General features: G+C 33.1%; 1 protein-coding gene across 1 annotated transcript in view; it reads right to left on the reverse strand.

Annotated features, from left to right (window-relative positions):
• Positions 1-242: 242 nt before the first annotated feature.
• Positions 243-19,924, reverse strand: part of CD46 (CD46 molecule) — a 32,399-nt gene continuing 12,717 nt past the window's right edge. The window contains exons 6-15 of the mRNA XM_075996880.1: positions 16,837-17,019; positions 16,301-16,345; positions 15,446-15,493; positions 12,016-12,057; positions 9,056-9,091; positions 8,485-8,545; positions 2,197-2,265; positions 1,917-1,985; positions 1,637-1,705; positions 243-1,425 (exon numbers count right to left, since the gene is read on the reverse strand). Of these exons, the coding sequence (XP_075852995.1) occupies positions 1,353-1,425; positions 1,637-1,705; positions 1,917-1,985; positions 2,197-2,265; positions 8,485-8,545; positions 9,056-9,091; positions 12,016-12,057; positions 15,446-15,493; positions 16,301-16,345; positions 16,837-17,019 (695 nt within the window). The 3' untranslated portion in view covers positions 243-1,352. The remainder of the gene's footprint in view (positions 1,426-1,636; positions 1,706-1,916; positions 1,986-2,196; positions 2,266-8,484; positions 8,546-9,055; positions 9,092-12,015; positions 12,058-15,445; positions 15,494-16,300; positions 16,346-16,836; positions 17,020-19,924) is intronic.

Here is a 19,924-nt window from a genome sequence, read left to right on the forward strand (position 1 = left end):
TGATCCACCCTTGATGCCCCAAATCATAGTCTTCTCAAAGCAAGGTTTCTTTGGGCCCAACTTGAACTAGCTACCACATACAAAAGCTCAGATCACAGCTTATAACAATGTGATCTGAAATGGAGTAGTCGGCGCCTTCTCTTTGTCCACTGGCTTCTTTGAAAGAGCCTCTGCCAAAGTAGGGGGGCTCGGTAGAGGGCCCTCCTTATTCTACCTGAGCATCAGATGCCACCTGAGCTATGTTTACTTTTTTTTTTTTTTTTGTCCCTTAATATGCCTAACAGCAAATAGACAACAGTGAAGTTTCCTTCTCTGAAATACATCAATTAATTTTTACTTTGCCTTTTAGGAGTTGATGAGGTAAGGTTATATATAAGATGCTTCTAGTAGCAAGGACAACGTAAATGGACTAAGATTCTAACACAACTTGAGGTTATCTGATGAATTTAACGACCTACTTTTAGAGGGCATGTTTAAAGTGAAACCTCTCTTGCTTTAAGTAGTGAAGGAAAACCACAAGGCCACGGTGTTCACTTTGCACCACAAGCATTCTTGTTACGGGTGTCAGAGTCTTCCAACTTCACACTGAAGTACATAACTTATTCTGAAATCTTACTCATTTCTTAGACTGGTTGGCTGATGTTTTAAAAAAGGTAAAAATAAGTGCCACATATAAACATTCTAGTTTCTGTAAATCACCAAAGATGTTACAAAAAAAAAAAAATACAGAATTTTATCCTGTTAACTTTTAGAGAATTTTACACAATAATGTTCTTAGTTAAGGAAGTCAAACTTGTACATCTTCCCAATTTGTATTGTTCTTGTTCTTAATAGGTAAGAACCAAAGTAGTATAGACACACTTGTAAAGGGTTTTTATAGTGAACAATACATACAATAAACTTTAGAATTGTAGGAAGAATGAATCTTAAGAATTGACATGAATGTTTGAATAAAAAAGAGTTTAAAATCACTTTCTTTACAAAATGAAAGGTAAATTTTTTTGTATCTCAAGATCACTATGTGATTTCATTTTTGAAATATATTTCTCTAAATTTACCAATTTTACGAAATAAATCATTTCCCCACCTTCATACTACCATGGATGTTGTGTTGATCTGCTCTATAAATACAAGCGTTATTTAAGGAAAAAACAAGCAACATGTTCACACCCAAATTCATACACATTTCAAAGCAGCATCAAAGGATGGTGACGACATTTAAGCGACATAAAAATGTTAGAATTATGTTAACAGTTGCACTAATGAGAGCGAAACAAAAGAACAACTACTGTACATCTGAAGATTTTACTAGCATCAAAAGATAAATTGCTAGAGCAGGCTGTGGAAACTATTCACTTTGTCGGCTTTACTGGAGTGGCTGACGTATGCTGGAAAGGGGTGTGTTCAGCTCTACCCTCTTCTTTCCTGCAAGACAAGGAATAAAGATATTATCAAAGGTAAATACAGCTCAACACAGAAATTAAATTCCAGAAGCCCATTTAGCGACATAAAAATGTTAGAATTATGTTAACAGTTGCACTAATGAGAGCGAAACAAAAGAACAACTACTGTACATCTGAAGATTTTACTAGCATCAAAAGATAAATTGCTAGAGCAGGTTGTGGAAACTACTCACTTTGTCTGCGTTACTGGAGTGGCTGATGTATGCTGGAAAGGGGTGTGTTCAGCTTTACCCTCTTCTTTCCTGCAAGACAAGGAATAAAGATATTATCAAAGGTAAATACAGCTCAACACAGAAATTAAATTCCAGAAGCCCATTTAGCGACATAAAAATGTTAGAATTATGTTAACAGTTGCACTAATGAGAGCGAAACAAAAGAACAACTACTGTACATCTGAAGATTTTACTAGCATCAAAAGATAAATTGCTAGAGCAGGTTGTGGAAACTACTCACTTTGTCTGCGTTACTGGAGTGGCTGACGTATGCTGGAAAGGGGTGTGTTCAGCTCTACCCTCTTCTTTCCTGCAAGACAAGGAATAAAGATATTATCAAAGGTAAATACAGCTCAACACAGAAATTAAATTCCAGAAGCCCATTTAGCGACATAAAAATGTTAGAATTATGTTAACAGTTGCACTAATGAGAGCGAAACAAAAGAACAACTACTGTACATCTGAAGATTTTACTAGCATCAAAAGATAAATTGCTAGAGCAGGTTGTGGAAACTACTCACTTTGTTTGATTTACTGGAGTGGCTGACGTATGCTGGAAAGGGGTGTATTCAGCTTTACCCTCTTCTTTCCTGCAAGACAAGGAATAAAGATATTATCAAAGGTAAATACAGCTCAACACAGAAATTAAATTCCAGAAGCCCATTTAGAAAGTGAACAATTAAAAAAAACAAAACAAAACCCAGTTTATACTATTGAGTCCCCAAACTAGGAAATAAATGATTGTTTTAAAATGTTTACAAATGTTCAACTACTCCCACACTAAAAACTCTTCTTCTGTATTATATTTTCCATCCCCTCCAAGACAAGAATTAGAGCAGTCGCATACAAAGCAGTAAATAAATACTCTCTCCTTTTGATTTAAGGCCCACGTGAAAGATTGGAGACACATTGCCAAATCACATGGAGACACAATGCCAATCACATGTGCAATTTAAAATTTTCTAGAAGCCACATTAAAAAAGATAAATAGGAAAAGTTAATCATAGTATTATTTTTATTTAACACAGTTATAGCCTAACCATGTTAATTTTGGATATTTGAATATTCCTCTTTGTAGGGAAGGCTATCATTAAGTCCTCCACCCTCACAAGACTGTACTTGTGACATGGCAGTTTCCTAAGGAATGTTGTGACAAAGGACTCGATAGTTTGGCCTGTCGCTGAATTCTTCTTTTTTTTTTTTTCTTTCTGCAGTAGTAAAATCTTTTTCTTTAAGTAGAGTTTTAAATAGAAATCTAACATATAAGATATAAAAACCTTTAATATAAATTTAAAGAAACATTTATTTGATATAACAATGAAGCTATTTGGAGGATAGTAAAAATTTGAAACTGAATTACTAATTACAGTTATTTTATATTAACTTCAGCATTTATTAGATTATCTTCAAATCTTTACGGACACCCTGAAGCTCCGAGTCTGAAAACGGATTTCCCTAGTTGGCTTTAGCCTCAAAAGTGTCCTAAGAGACTTAAGAAGACACAGTCAAGTCCTCCCTTACCCATGTGCTTTCTGTGGTTTCAGTTACCTGTGGTCGACCACAGTCCAGAAATATTAGTGAACTGCATTGACTTAAACTCTCTGACCCCATCCACCTTCGGTCTTTGAATTGAACTGACAGAAACGAACAATTCTTAAGTTTTAAACTGCATGCCATTTGGAGTATCGCGATGAAATCTCACGTAGGACTTGAATCTTCCCTCTTTCCTATGTACCCTTGCTGCGTACACGACCTGCCTATTAGTCACGTAAGAGCCGTCTTGGTTATCACATAGACTGTCAAACTATTGCAGTGCTTGTGTGTAAGTCACCCTTATTTTACTCAATAATGGCCCCAAAGCATGAGAGTAGTGATGCTGACATATTGTTATAACTACTGTATTTTAGTATTAGTGGTTGCTGTTAATCTCTTACTGTGCCTTATTTATAAATTAAACTTTATCATAGGTATGTATACATAGGAAAAAAACACAGTGTATATATAGGGTTAGGTACTGTCCAGTTTCAGGCATTCATTGTGGGTCTTGGACTATATCTACCCTGTGGATAAGGGGGTACTACCGTATATAGGACTGGGTAGGCCTAGACTGCCAATTCTATTTGTTCTATCTTTCTTTTTTTGCCCCTGTGATCAAAGACACCATTTTGCTTTTACTAAGAAGTGGTCCTTCCCGTTGGCCTTTGTAGATCCTACTCCAAAACTCACTGTCTTTGTTAGGCACCTACTCTAAAACTCTAGGGTAGGGCCTCGCCTTATAAGAGGTGAGATAAAGATCTCCCTTACTTACCAGCCACATAAACACACATTCTAGCACAAAGAGGAAGACTTCTAACTCCTCCAGTTCAAAGACAGAAGGTGGGTGGGGTCAAAGAGTTTAAGGTAATGTAATCCATAATTTTTCAAAATCTGAGGATTTCAAAATCTGCTTTTGTCTAATAGACGAAATATACTTAAGTCCAGGGAAACAGGTAAAATGCCTTGACAGAGTTATTTACAAGTTGGAATTGAATAAATTTAGAAAATTAAGTAAAATATTTTGGTTTCTGTAAAAGGGTGTTTTTCCTCCCTGTACTTAAAATGAATTGATTCTGTGATTCTAAAGGCTACAAGGTAGAGGAATCTAGATCGTTTGATAAAAGGATAAGGGAAACATAACTCTATTTAAAGCCTACGTCAAAGCAAAAGGCTGTCAGTAACACACTACGTTAAATTTTTTAAAAGACGGGTATAAACAAACATCAATCATTTAACAAATGGAAGAGGAATCTAAGTTTCGTCTTGGATGTTTACTGCCAACATATCTTAGCTCAGGTTACTGATACCTAAATATCAATTGAATATTTTTCAAAAGAAAAGACATCTCTGAAAGGAACAGAAAGCAGATACCTTTTAGTGATAAAAGCAAACCTTTCTCTAATCTCTTCTTCTCAAAGAGAAGTAAATATTACTTCTCTGTGGCTCTCATCAATTAGGTATGTGCTGAACAGAGGAAGGGAAAATAGCTGAATAAAATAGTGACAAAACAAATAAAAAAGAAGCAAGTGTAGCGTAAGTGGGATAAAAATCCACGATGGAATAGAATGGAAAGAAAGCTGAGAATTAGGTTCATCAATCAAGACTTTCTGATTCTCACCAAGGGACTGGAAACATGAATTTTGTGTGAGAAACTACTTGACCTCTGAAGTCTTCTAGATCATCCAGCAGATGAACAGATTGGAAATTTCTGTTCATTATGTCTATTGTTGAAAAACCATGCCTGCATGAAGCAAACAATGTAAAAATTCTTTCAAAGAATAGCAGACTGTGTGAGGACAAATGGTCCTGGTCTCTAGCACCTTCCATTTTGAGGAAATACACAGAGTGTATATTAAATCCATGTAATATTGTCTTAGAAATCAATTTTATGACAAGTCATGCATTTTCAGGTGCATCTGGACTTTTGTACAGAGTACAGTTTCTTCCTGTGACTGTTTTCAACCTGAGAGAAGATCCTTGTGAAGCTTAATGTTACATGACTTCCCATAGTTCTGGGATGGATCTAATTTCGTAAATATGCTCTCTAAACTAATTACAAAATCTTTTATGTATGGTTTTTTTTTTTTTTGGTTCAAAAAATTTGGAAGGGTTTGCTAAATGCTCAAGAATTTGTGAGCGACCTAGAAAAATGTTCAAGTTCATTTGATCCTTCTTGCCCTCTGTCATTACACTGCCCGGTCACCCGCACTGGCCACTATTTCAGCCACAATATTTTCTGACATTCATTTAAGCACAGATGGCTTTAAAATTACAAAGTAATTGGATTAGTCCATATTAATGCAACATTAAAAAAGTAGGTTGAAGTGATGCCCAATCGTGGGAAAAAAAGAAAGACTATTTTGTCACAGGTAATAAAAAATATAGATTGTGCAAGTAATTCTCATTAACTTAGCCAACTGTCACCTGTCCATGGAAGATTTAACTGGAATAAAAAAACAAAATCATGCTTTTATGGGGAAAAAAAAATCACTGAAAGTCATGAAAATAATTATGTAAACAAAAGGCGCCTGATGTTGACAACCAAACAGTCATGACGCGCAATATGAGACTCAAGCAGTATGAGAGGCAGGGAAAGGGCTGTGGCTTCCAAGACTAGAAAGTAGTCTTGGAAAAAGAATTAGTATAAGCTGCAAGGGAAAAGGAAGGAGCATGTAGATGGGACCTGTTGCAGACCAACTGGGAGCCTATACTATTTAAATGACGTGGGAGGATCTTACAATGACTACTGACACTATTTTTGTACTTTCTGAGATGAAGGCTGCAGTAGGGTTAATTTGTGTTCCAAAATCACCGTAAGTATTAGTTTACACCAAATCCCATTCTGTACCAAGCTTTAACAGCAATTTGGGATTATCTGTGCCTGCTATCCTGCTTCAAGAGTAACCCCCTAGGGCATGGTCAATATATGTAACCTTAATACTCGTACCCCATAATACGCTAAAATAAAAATAAATAAATTTAAAAAAAAAGAGTAACCCCCTAGGAATGGAGAAATAACGGCATACATTTTATGGCCTTGTGTAACGAGCTTTTAAGGCAGTGACAGCCAATTTGGGGCGGGGGGTCACCCACACTCTTTTTAAAAAAAACATACACATAGATGAGGGGTCTTAAAAACTCCTATTATTTTAAATGTCAGAAAAATGTGCCAATAAGCTTGACAGTATTCCTTCCAATTTCGACGGTATGGGCACATCAGGAATAGTCTACGTGCCAGTTGCTCAAAGGATACTCCAGGCCCAGCGGCAACATCACTTAGGAGATCATCGGAAATTCAGGAGCTCAGGCTCCACCCCAGATGTAATGAATCAGAATCTGTATTTTAACAGGTCTCCAGGAGATTAATTTGCACATTAAAGTGAGAGAAGCAATGCTGTACGCTCTAATGAAGAAAAATATGCCTCCCTCACCTTAGAGCAACTTCAGCTATTAAAATAATATAGAGCTTGAGGAATTAAATAGAGCTTCAATGTCGTGAAGCCAAACAATGCCCAGAGAGAGCCTAACTTTTGATTCGGCCATTCATTACACATTATACTGACTTTCTATTAATAACTGAGTATGTTCTTGTCATAGAAAGTACAACATATATACTAAAAGATTCTCATGCAGTTTTATGTTTTAATTCAAAGGCAATTATGAATTAATTCTCCCACACCATTTAAAAAAAATTTTTTTTTCAAGTTGTGCTACTGTATGCAGGATTATGTTTCATTGGTTAAAGATATAATACCTTCCCAAAAATATTTTAAAATTTTAATACAACTATCTTCTGTTGGACCCTATGCTGTAAAACATAGGCTTTTAAAAAATCACTCAACAGATTAATTTTGGAATGACAGATCACTATTGTTATTGAACCTTCATTTGAGGAGTACAATGATCAGGTAACTGTTGAACTTTAAAAGACCCATTAACTGGTAGCTAGACAGAGTTTGACTAGTACTTGGTAAAGAAACTTTAAGGATCCTGATGCAGTGATATTTTAAACAAAGAAGGAAAATGAGCAGAACATGACTCTGTTTTGCTTTCTTGAGAAATTATTTCTACACAGACCTTTCAGACTTATAAAATATTCCATTGATAGTATTTCTTACTCACATTGTTGTATCTACATAATTTTTCAAAATAACTGATATAGAAATCAAATATGCATATTATGTGTTCCATAAATTCAAGATTTAAGATTCGCATGAAGGGGCTGTGGGTATTTTAAAAAGATAACCAAGTAATACGGAAAAAGTTTGAGCTCCTTATAAATGAACAATGTACTTTTACGGCATAGCCCAAATCTGATGACTAATACAAAAGAAAGATGTATAGTAAAACTATGAGCACCAAAAGGCTTAAAATTATCAGGTTTAATTTCGAAGCTACTTCTAAAGCTACAAGGGAAAACAAATCAATAAAAATGCATATTATCGTTCAGAAATTCCAAAGCACCTAATCTTGTTTATGCTCCAGGATTTATTCTAAATCCTTCGTTAAATTGTAAACTCATTCACTAAAATTCAGGTTTGATGTTTTAAAACCCTATTTTCTTTAGAAGATATGTACTTACACATTTTCCCTATTCTAAGTCCTCCTTTTTTCATTTTTATGGATAAAAAGACACACAAAAGTTAACTGAGGTGCCTTGTAAATCTTACTCCTCTTAGCAACTTTTAGTTTAACCCCATCAGTTTTACTGCAGTCTAATAAATTAAGAGAACATAAGAGGGAAATCAAATAGTGTTGTTTTTAATTCCCCAGCTTAACACATACAAATAACTACTGTAAATGAGATCAAATAGGATATTTGAAGAAGACATCTACAGAGCTTCTTAGAAGTTTAAGTTATACAGACAAATGAAAACTTTCATTATAAAAACCCCAGTGAATAGAACTGTCAAAGTCTCCACAGTGAAATACTTTAAATTTAATTTGGGCCAATAGTCCAATTTAGGAAATATGGTATACTTAGGGTAGGGAAAGCCTGATTTGCTAAAGAATTTTAACCTTGAATCCCACAGAAATTTTTCTTCAGGTCAGAACAGCAACTGAAGCAACTCTGCACAGATTCCTCATGTTGCAATGATGTTAAAAGTAGCTGAAAACATCTTTAGCAAAGAAATGCAATATGTAGGACATGATAATGCAAGCACATTTTTTTAAAAAAGATGGTGTGCAATACAGAATACAAACATAAGCAGCACAAAAGCATATCAAGGATAAAAAGGACTGTAAGTTAGAAGAAACGTGCTTTAATTTACCCTTTCTTCCTCCTTTGAAGATATTTGTACAGGCCGACGATCACTACTGCAACTGTAAGAACTACAAGAAACCAGGAAACAGATCATATATGACTCTGAAAACTAATTGTCAAGATTCAAAATCTAGCAGAAGAAATAATGTTGGTTGCATTTTCGTGGTCAGAAAATGTTATTTTATGTAAGCACTTACACGTTTGTATTCCATCCAGACTCTTTGCTGTCTAAATCCAGTTCCCTAGAATCACTTACACAGTCCTCAGTAAGAGAAGAGTCCTTGCTTACTTTAGAAAATTGTCAAAAGCACTTTTGGGAAACAAACTCACATTACTAATCATCTCAAGAAAATGTATATTACTTACACTTTGTTACTAAGTGGATATGTAAACTATAAAAGGATATAAAATCACCAAACACAAGGTAGAATTAATAGAATATATCATATAAAATGTCAGGTTTTTATAAATTGGTTTGCTTAAGCTGTAAAAGCTATAGAAACTGAAAAACCATTTAAAAAATCATATGCTTCTTCATAAGTAATATTTTAAGTGATATCAAGATTTGGGATACTTACTTGCAATAATAATAAGCAAAGCAATGATCCATGTATCTGAGAAAACATAAAAACACTTTGAAGATGTTGAACACGTGAGTCTCTAGATAGCCAAAAAGTTTTTTATCTATCTAGTTTTAGCATGACTATTAGTACATCCAGGTCATTTTGATCCAGGACCTTTCTAACCAGTTTTCAAGTATAGGTTCCAACTTACGAAAATCTTAATAGGAACCTCCGTTTTCATTGTGCTCTGTAGCTGCTTTTACTTTCTTTGTATGTGTGGTAAAATTTTAATATTTTTTGACTCAAAATTTAGCAACAAAATATGTAAACATAAAAATCTACCTTTCAACTATTTGTATATGTATAATTCAAGGGCATTAAGTCCACTCACAATGTTCTGCAACCATCACCATTATTATCCATCTCCAGAACTTTCACGATCTCAAACTAAAACTCTGGACCTATTAAAAGATAACTCTCTTCTTCCCCAAACCAAGGAAACATTATTCTACTTTATGTTTCTATGATTTTGCCTATTGCAGTTGCCTCATTTAAGTGGAATCATACAGTATTTGTCATTTTAGATCTGGCTTATTTCACGTAGCATAATGGTTTTAAGGTTCATCCATGTTGTAACATGTTCTTTTCTCTCTCTTTTTTTTTAATAATAGCCATCTTCAAGGTGTGAAGTGGAATCTTATGCATTTGATCTGCATTTCCCTAATGACTAGTAATGCTGAATAACTTTTCATGTACTTTGGCCTTTTATCTTCTTTGGACAAATATCTTTACTAATCCTTTGCCACTTTAAAAATGTTTGTTGTTTTTTATTTTTCATGTACACGTGTTCCTTATACATCTGTATAATAATCCATTATGCAATTTATGAGGTACAAACATTTTTTTCCTATATTGTGGGTTCCTTTCCCCTCTCTTGTTAGTATTCCTTGATAAACATAATTTTTAATTTTGATGAAGTCCAATATAATTGTTTTCTTTTCTTGCTTGTGCTTTTGGTCTCATATCTAAGGAAACACTGCCAAGTCCATTATCATGAAGATTTCTCCATATATTTCTCATAAGAATTTTATAGTTTTAGTACTTACATGAAAGTGTTTCATCCATTTGGAGTCAGTTTTTTTATATGGTGTAAGATAAAGGTCCAACTTCATTCTGTTGGATGTGGATATCCAGTTTTCACAGCACCATCTCCTGAAAAGAGTGTCCTTTTCCCATTGAAATTTTTGCCCTCTTGTAGGAAATCATTTGACCATATATGTGAGGTTTTATTATTATTTTATCCCATTGGTTGATAGAATTTTCTTAGGCCAATGTCAAACTATTTTAATTACTGCTGGTTTGTGTAGTAAGTTTTGAAACTAGGAATTATGAGTACTTCAAATTTGTTCTTTTACAAGATTGTTTTGACTATTTCAGATCCTTTGAAATTCTACATGAATGTTAGTATATATATTTTTCAATATATGCCAAAAAAATCTTGTGATTTGGATAGTGGATTGCTTTGAATCTATAGATTACCTTAGATAATAATTTATCTTAGCAATATTAAGTCTTCCAAACCATGAACTCAAGATGTCTTTTTATTTATTTATTTTTGTCTTTTTTCATTTCTCTCAACAATATTTTGTAGTTTCAGTGTACAGATGTTTCATCCTCTTGGTTAAATTTATTTGAAAGCATATTTTTATTCTTTTTTTTTTTTCAACAAAGTTCCTTTTCTTTATTATATGTTAACATTAACAGACAGGCAAATCAAGGAACTTTATAGATTAATATTTTTTTGTTATTAGAACAATTAGAATTCACTACATTAGAGGAAAGTCATTTTTAAAAGTGTTATCCCATTATAGTTGGTTTAGTTCAGTATTCACTCAATCATTTTTTTTTAATGATTTTTGGTAGAAATTTAATTTATATTTTTTTCCCTAAAAGTAGATCTGTAGAATAAGTCATTAATAAATTTCTGTTAATCTATCACACAGATGGTATTTGCAGAGTCTTCACAAATAATCTTAACCCCTTTCCTACCCTCCTTACCTCCCAACTCCCTACCCCCCCCAAAATTAAGACATGGTCCTAAATACAAAGATTTCTTCTAAAAATATAAATGAAACACTAGGCACATAGATAAAAATTATACTGAGAAACTTGAGCATGCATTTTTGACTATCTAGAGAACACTAAATAATTCTACATAATCTTAATTTTTAGAAGTTTTTCTCTCAGTAGTACCTCTGTTTCTAAGCTGCTAAGCTGTTTCTAAGCTGTTTCTTATTTTTTATTAGCTTGCTAAAGTCAAAGCATAAAGTATCATGTTTAACTCTGCTCTTCTCATTTCATAAACAGTTATCAAGTGTTTAACAGCTTAAGATGACATGGGATTTACTGTTACAATGACAGTTTGACTATAGAGTTAGGAGCTAAAGCATATGCTAAAAAATAGGCCTAAGGTGCATTGTATAAAAGAATTAACCATTGTTAAACTAACATAAGAAATGAAAACTAATAGATTTTTGTCTTCTTTTACTTATCAAGAAATCTTTATATTTCATTGAACTTTAACTGTTATAACTACACTTTATTATTTATATATATATATATATATATATATATATATATGTTGTGTGGCTTGTATAAGCTTACATAAAATATGTTAAAACAGCCTGTTATAGAAAAAAACTAACCCAACTTATATTACTTAAGGCTTGTGTACAGAAGATTATGAATAGAAAGGGAATCTATCTACAAATTGTCATCACAACAAAATAACACTATCATGTGGAAAGCAAGTTATGTTTTATATATTTTAACCTACACATAACCATAACATTTAGGAAATTTGCCTCATCTGATTAGGGAAATTCTATATTGGGGCACCTCTTAAAAATTGTTTTAATTACCTATATGTTCCTACTCATACTACTACTTATATTTGTCATGATATCTGTACCAACCGTAATCAGGGTCAAATATTCCTTCTTTGGGATGGGGATATCCTAGAAAAAAGAAGAAAAATGGATTAAGGAAAAAAAAAAAGAAAAGAAAATGAAGCTTGTAAGGATTTTATCCTTCAAATTCATAGGTTGATTTTTTTTCATCATTGTACAAAATCCTTTTAAATTCATTTTCTTTATAAACTGTATTAATGTTTCTCATTTAAAGTAGTATTATAAAAATCTATAAATTTATATTCAATGTCATCATCTTTCTTCTCCCTGCCCATTAACATTTCCTGTGATAATATTCTATGGTAGCGTATACAAATTTGTCTTTACTACATTCTCAAAATTAGTCTACGAATTCAGTGTGATTCTAACAATTAATTAAAAGACAGAAGAGGGCTTAGTAAATGCTTTAGAAATTGCTCTGGAATGAAAGGAAATATCCTCAACAGAATAAAGGCCACGTGTTAAAAATCCACAGCTAATGTCATACTCAGTGGTAAACGACTGAAAGCTTTCCCCTAAGATCAAGAACAAGACAGGGTGTAAACATTTGCCACTTCTATTCAAGATAGTACTGGAAGTTATAACCAGAGCAATTAGGCAAGAAAAAGGAAGAACAGGAATCCAAATCAGAAAGAAAATAATAAAATTACCTCTGTTTGCAGATGACATGATCTCTTATGTAGCAAACCCTAAGGAGTCCACACACACACTCATGCAAAAACCTGTGAGAACTAATAAGTGAATTCAGCAAAATTGCAGGACGAAAAATCACACAAAAATCAGTTATGTTTCTATTCACTAACAATGAATAATCTGAAAAGGAAATTAAGAAAACAATTTCATTTGCAGTAGAATGAAAAAGAATAAAATACTTAGGAATAAACTTAACCACAGAGGCACAAAACTAGTACACTGAAAACCATAAAACTGCTCGAAAAAAATTAAAGACACAAATAAATGGAAAGACATCCTGTGTTCATGGATTGAAAGATTTAATATTTTAAAACTGTCAATACTATATGAAGCAATCTACAGATTAAGTGCAACCCCTATCAAAATCCTGATGATGCACTTTGCAGAAGTAGAAAAATCCATTCTGAGGTTCATATGAAACCTCAAGGGACCAAAACAATCCTGGAAAGGAGCAAAGTTAAGAAGACTCATATTTTCTGATTTCAAAACTTCATACAAAACTGCAATAATCAAAACAGAGTGGTACTGGCATAAAGACAGACATACAGACAAGGGAATAGAATAGGGAGCCCAGAAATAAATCCTCGAATATATGGTCAAATTATTTTCAATAAAAGTGTCAAGAACAGTCAATGGGGAAAAGGCAGTCTCTTCAACAAATGGTGCTGGTAAAACTGGATATCCACATGCAAAAGAATGAAGTTGGACCCTTACCATATTTAAATAATTAATTCAAAATGGATCAAAAACCTAAACATAAGAGCTATAAAACACACAGAAGAAAACATAGGGAAAATGCTTCATGATGTTGGATTTGGCAGTAATTTCTTGGATGTGACCCCAAAAGCACAAGCAACATAGGAAAAAACGGATAAATTGGGCTTCAAAATAAAAAATTTTTGTGCATCAAAGGACACTATCAACAGAGGGGAAAGGCAATCTACAGAACAGGAGGAAATATTTACAAATCATATATTTGATAAGGGATTCATTTTCAGAACTCCTAAAACTCAAAAACAAACATCGACCCAATTTGAAAATGGGCAAAGGACTTAAATTGATAATTCTCCAAAGAAGATATACAAATGACCAATGGGCACATGAAGAGATGCTCAACACATTCTTAATCATTAGGGAAATGCAAATAAAAACTGCAATGATATGCTACTTCATATCTTAGTAGGAGGGTGCTATGGTTTGAGTGTTTGTCCCCTCTGAAATTCATGATGAAATTTAATTGCAAATGCAAAGTTACTGGGAGGTGGGACCTTTAAAAGGTGTTTATGAGCCATAATGAATGGATTAATGCTGTAATTGCAAGAGTATGTGTGTTATCGAGGGAGTGGTTTTGCCCCTCTTGCTCTCTCTTGCCCTGTCTCTGCCCTTCCAACATGCGATGCCTTCTGCCAAGTCATGGTGCTGCAAGGAGGCCCTCACCACGTGCCTGCCCCTTGACATTGGACTTCCTAGCCCCCAGAACTGTGAGAAATCAATTTCTGTTCATGGTTTAATGAATAGAGTTTCCATCTGGGATGAAGAAAAAATTCTGGAGATAGACGGTAGTTGTACAATAATTTCAATGTATTTAATGCCACTGAATTACATACTTAAAATGATAAAAAAAAAAAAAAAGAAAAGAAAATTGATTTGGAAAAATTAACATGAGAGTAGCTTGGTAATTTCTGAAAAGGAAGTGTTCTAGTAGATATTAAAATGTATATAAAAAAAGACTTGATTCTGATACAGGAATGGACAAAGTACAAAGGAGAAAGGAGGCTAGAACACCTATGAATTCGATGTATGATTAAAAAGTGCCACGTCTATTCAGTTGGGAAGAAGACAACTTATTCAACAGATAGATGGTGTTATTTAGCTATTTGATATGGGTAGGCGGGGTGGGGAGGAACCCTATCTTATTATATATATCAGAATGAATTTCAGATGCACCAACAATTTAAATGTCATTTCATCTTAGGGAAGACCTAAAGTTTTTTATAAGACAGACACAAAACTCATAGCCATTATGGAAAAGACTGATACATCCAACTATCAATATAAAATTCTGAACTATAAATGACCACTGATAGAACAGTTGTTAAATAAAATATGGTATGTATTCAAGTCATCATTAGAAAGGATGAGAATAAATCTAAACACAATCGCAATCCAAGACACTAAATGAAAAAAATACAAGTTGCAGAAAAATATGTACAGCATGATGTCATTTTTAAGAAAAGGAAAAATATCAGACTACATGCATAACTGCACATAAAAAGATATTGATGTACAGAAATAGATAAAGAAAAAAAAGAAATCCCAAATTATTAACTGTGATTAACTTGGATTATGGACTAGAAAGAGAACTGATCTTTTACTCTGTATACTTTTGTAATGTTTGAAATTTTACGAAGATATATTGATATACTACTCATGTAATTAAAAGTTATAAAAAGCAGTCTATATCCAATAGTATAAAAAACTTAAAACTGACTGGTAAAAATAAAAAAAAAAAAAACCTGGAAAAAATTGTCACTTCATATTAAAAGGGCTTTAATTCATAATGAACTCTCAAAAAAAAAAATTAGAAACCTAACAGAAAAATAGGCAAAGGATATGAATAAATAAATGTAGACCAAAAAAAGCTCAGCTTAATTGATAATTAAAGAAATGCAAATTACAACAAGATGTCAGCTTTCATCATTTAAGAAGTTCTTAATATCAGTAGGATAAAGAGTTACCGAACCTGGATAATTTGAAACTGGAGGCTTGGTGGGATGAGTAGGCTTCGGACCTAGAAAAATAAATTTGATTCTATAAATTCACCAGTATTATTGATACCAGCCTTTTAAATATATAATTATGGATTTAATTTTGATATTTGATTTTTATAAAAGATTATCAAAATGAAAACGTACACATACTTTGCAAACTTTGCAGTTCTTGTTCTCACAATTTAACCTACATATTTATTTGCACAAGTATAGAAGATTGTATGCATAAGAATGTTCACTATAGCTTTGTATTTTATAATGGGAATTGTAGAAGTTAACTAGTAATAAATCATGAAAGTAATGTATTTGAACTAAATACATGTATCTTTTTAGAAAAAAAGTGTTATCATACTACATAATATGCATCTTACTCTTTTCCATTGAGGATTTCCTAGACATTTTTTTATATTAGCACACTTAGATCTGCCTTCACACCATTATTAATTCTAGTGTTGACATAAGTCATATCACGCTACCTTCAAGAGCTTCCTATATACCAGACCCTATGCTAAGTGCTTTAAATGCATCCCATTTAAACCTTACTATCATCCAGTAAAGAAGGCACTAGATCATTTTTGTATGAGTAAACACACTTAAAGTTTACATAACTTTCTCAAGTTCACATTCCTGTTTGTATCTGTGGACTATGGCAAATGATTTTAGAATCACTATGTATAACAACTAAAATGTCTGTACAGATGTTGTACCTCCTTTCATTACTAAAATGATGAATGAGTGGAGATCATCACGAATTTAAAGGACCTGTGGAAAAAAAATCACCAAGAATTTAAAGAATTTTTAAAAATATAAGCAGGAAGTTACTAAACCTGAGACACTGGAATTTAGAGGTTTTGCAGTGGAAGGGGTTGACACTGGAAAACAAAATAATAAGTAGACTGGATCAGACACTTGGGAGTTATTGCTGGCATTTCCACCAAGAACTGACAAGATTTGTAGACTGGATCAACCCCTTGGGAGTTGTTAATTGCTTTCATTTCATTTATATGAATTATGCTTTTCATTCTTGACTTTTTTTAGATAAAAATGCCCATGCTTCAATGTACTCCAAAAAGTTGTTGCAATCCACCTATTATAAATAAAAATACTGAACAGGAGAAATTTACATACCCATGCGACATACACAACATGCTTAAGCACCCTGGAAAAATCTACACAATCACAATAGCAGAATTCTTTGTGAATTTTATATGATATACCTGGCACAGAAATAAATAACCAGAGTTAAATACTAAAATTGCTTCTTTTCGATTATTCTGTATCACTGATATTTAATGGCAAAGAAATAAAAAATAAAAGTCTAAAACAAAACATAAACAAGAAGGAAAAAAGACAAACTTTGTACCTTTAGGACACAATGGAAGTGAGGGTTCCCAAGTACTATTACCACCACAGGAAACAGTATCACTGCCATTAAGGTAAAACCCCATATTGCATTCAAATGTAACTTTTGCTTTGTAGGAAAATACTTTTCCAAATCCCGATATCTGTTTTCCATTTGCGACTACTGGAAATGGACATCTGACCACTGAAAAATAGAGAAACCAAAGACTTAATGGAAATCTGCTTTGACATATGGCCAGAAAAAAAGTAGTACAAGGTAGTAATTTCTAGTGGGAACAAAGAGACAAGAAATGGAATACAAAATGTTAAAAAAAATTTTTTAAAGACTTTTATGTTTTTAAAAAATTAAACATAAAGCATTTTAATTGATATATTTTTCTTGATATAGAATTCCAGGGTAAGGGTTTTGCTTTTCTTCTAGCATTTTAACAGACATCATTGTCTTCTAGCTGCAATAGTTCCTTAAGTCAGCTGTCATTCTTACTGGTCCCCCACCCTCCCGAATGTAATATGGTTTTTGTTGTTTTATTCCCTCTCCCTGGCTGCTTTTCTAACTTTTGTTTTCAGTAGTTTAGTAAAAACTGCCAGACTACTGGGATTTTTTTTGGTCAATTTTAATAATTTATTCATCCTGCTCAAGATTCACTGAATTTCCTACATCTGAGATTGTTGTTTTGGATCAAATTTGGGTAATTTTTGACCAATATTTATTCAAATAATTTTCTATACTTTTTCTCTTCTCCCTTTCTAAAACTTCAGTTATATATTATGCTTGACTGCTTGATACTTTCCCATAGCTCTGGAAGGCTCTCTCCCCATCTTTCTTCTTAAAACATGTTAAATTTCTGTTGACCTGTCTTCAGGTTCACTGATCTTTTGTTGTGTCCAATAGCACCTAATGATCTTTATGCAGTTAGGATTATTGGATATAATTTACACACAGTAAAATTCACCCTTTCATGTGTATAACTGTATGAGTTTTGGCAAATATAATTTGCCAAAATAATTTTGGCAAATAATAATTGCATAACTACCACGACAGTAGAGATACAGAAAAGTCCCATTACTCACCAAATTTCCTCATGCCTCTTTGTGATTCACCCTTCCTCCCCCACCAACCAGACAACCAATGATCTATTTCTCTCCTTATAGTGTTGCTTTTTCAGAATATCATATAGATGGAACCACAGCCTTCTGAGTATGGCTTATTTCAATTAGCATGATGCATTTGGTATTCATTTGTGTTGTTACATGAACCAGGAGTTTATTCCTTCTTATTGCTGAGACAGGTGGTTCATCCATTCACTAGCTGAAGAACATGTGAGTGTTTCCAGTTTGGGGTGATTATGAATAATGCTATGAACATCCTCATGTAGGTGTCTGTGTGAAAATGTTTTCAGTGTCCTTGGGTTGCTCAGTTGTATGGGAAGTGTATGTTTAACTTTATAAGAAATTGCCAAAGGTGTTCCAAATTGATCATTCCACTTTGCATTTTCACCCTCAGTGTATGAGAGTTCTATAATAACTGCTCCATATCCTTGCCAGTACCTGGTACTGTCAGCTTTGTCTGTGTGTGTGCTTAAATCTCAGCCATTCTAGTAAGTGTTTAGTGAATAGAGACAGTTTTACTTCTCCCTTTCTGATAAGTATGCCTATTGCTTTCACTTGTCTTATTGTCCTGGGTAGGACCTCCATCACAATGCTGAACAGAGCGGTGAGAATGGACATCCTTGCCTTGTTCCTTCCTTAAGTAACCCCTTTCTCAATTAGAAATAAATTATGTTAAGGGTTTTTTTAATCATGAAGTATGTTACTTTTTACCATAATATAATGTTTCTTTTTTACCATTAGGTATAATATTAGCTGTGAGATTATTGTAATGTCTTTTATCTGGTTGAGATAGTTAGTTCCCTCAGAGTCCTAGTTTGTTGAATTTTATCATGCAAATCATGAAAAGATGATGAATTCTTTCACATGCTTTCTATCTCTCTCTCTTTTTTTTTGCATCTAGTAAGATAATCATACAGTCTTTTTCTCCTTTATGGTCTCTTGATATGGTAAATTACACTGATTAATTTTTGCCTTTGAATCAACCTTGCATTCATGAGATAAATCCTACTTGGTCACGATGTACTTTTCTTTTTATATATCATAGGATTTGACTTGCTAATATTTTGTTGAGGATTTGTGGTCCTATTTTTGAGGATATTGTTTGCAATTTTCTCATAATGTTTTTTTCTGGTGTTGGCGATGCTATCATCATAAAACAGGTTAAGAAGTGTTCTCTTCTCTTGAATTTTTTTTGAAAATCTTATGTAGAATTCCTATTATTTATTCCTTAAATGTTTGGTAGAATTACCCAGTGAAGCCATCTGGGCTTGTAGTTCTCTTTGTGGGAAGGTTATTAACTACAAATTGCATTTCTTTAATAGATACAGGACTATTTAGGCTATCTATATCTTCAGGTGAGTGTTGTTATTTTGTGTCTTTCAAAGAATTTGTCAATTTCATTTAAGTTGTCACATTTATAGGCATAAAGTTGTTTGTAACATTCCCTTATCATCCTCTAAATGTCTGCAAGATATTTAGTGATGTCCACTTTTTCATTCTTGATATTGGTAATTTGTACCATTTTTCCCCCCCTGTGTCAGTCTGGCTATAGGTTTATCTACTTTATTGATCTCTAAGAACCAGCTATTGGTTTCATTGATTTTCACTATATTTTTTCTCTTTTCAATTTCATTGCTCTGTCTTTATCATTTCCTTCCACCTGCTTGTTTGGGGTTTACTTTGCTCTTCTTTTTTAGTTTCTTAAGACAGAAAATTAAATCATTTATTTGATACTTTTCTTGTTTTCTAACATAAGTGTTTTATGCTACAAATTTCTCTCCAAGCAACACTTTAGCTGCATCCTACAAATTTTTATATTTTGATATGTTGTGGTGTTTTTACTCAATTCAAAACATTTTCTAATTTTCCCTCTTTCTTTTTTTACCCAGGGGTTATTCAGAAGTATCTTGAATAATTTTCAATTCTTTGGGGACTGCCTAGATATCCTTGTTATTGATTTCTACTTTCATTCCATTTGT

The sequence above is a fragment of the Microcebus murinus genome, chromosome 23, assembly GCF_040939455.1.
Source record: "Microcebus murinus isolate Inina chromosome 23, M.murinus_Inina_mat1.0, whole genome shotgun sequence".
Lineage (NCBI taxonomy): Eukaryota > Metazoa > Chordata > Mammalia > Primates > Cheirogaleidae > Microcebus > Microcebus murinus.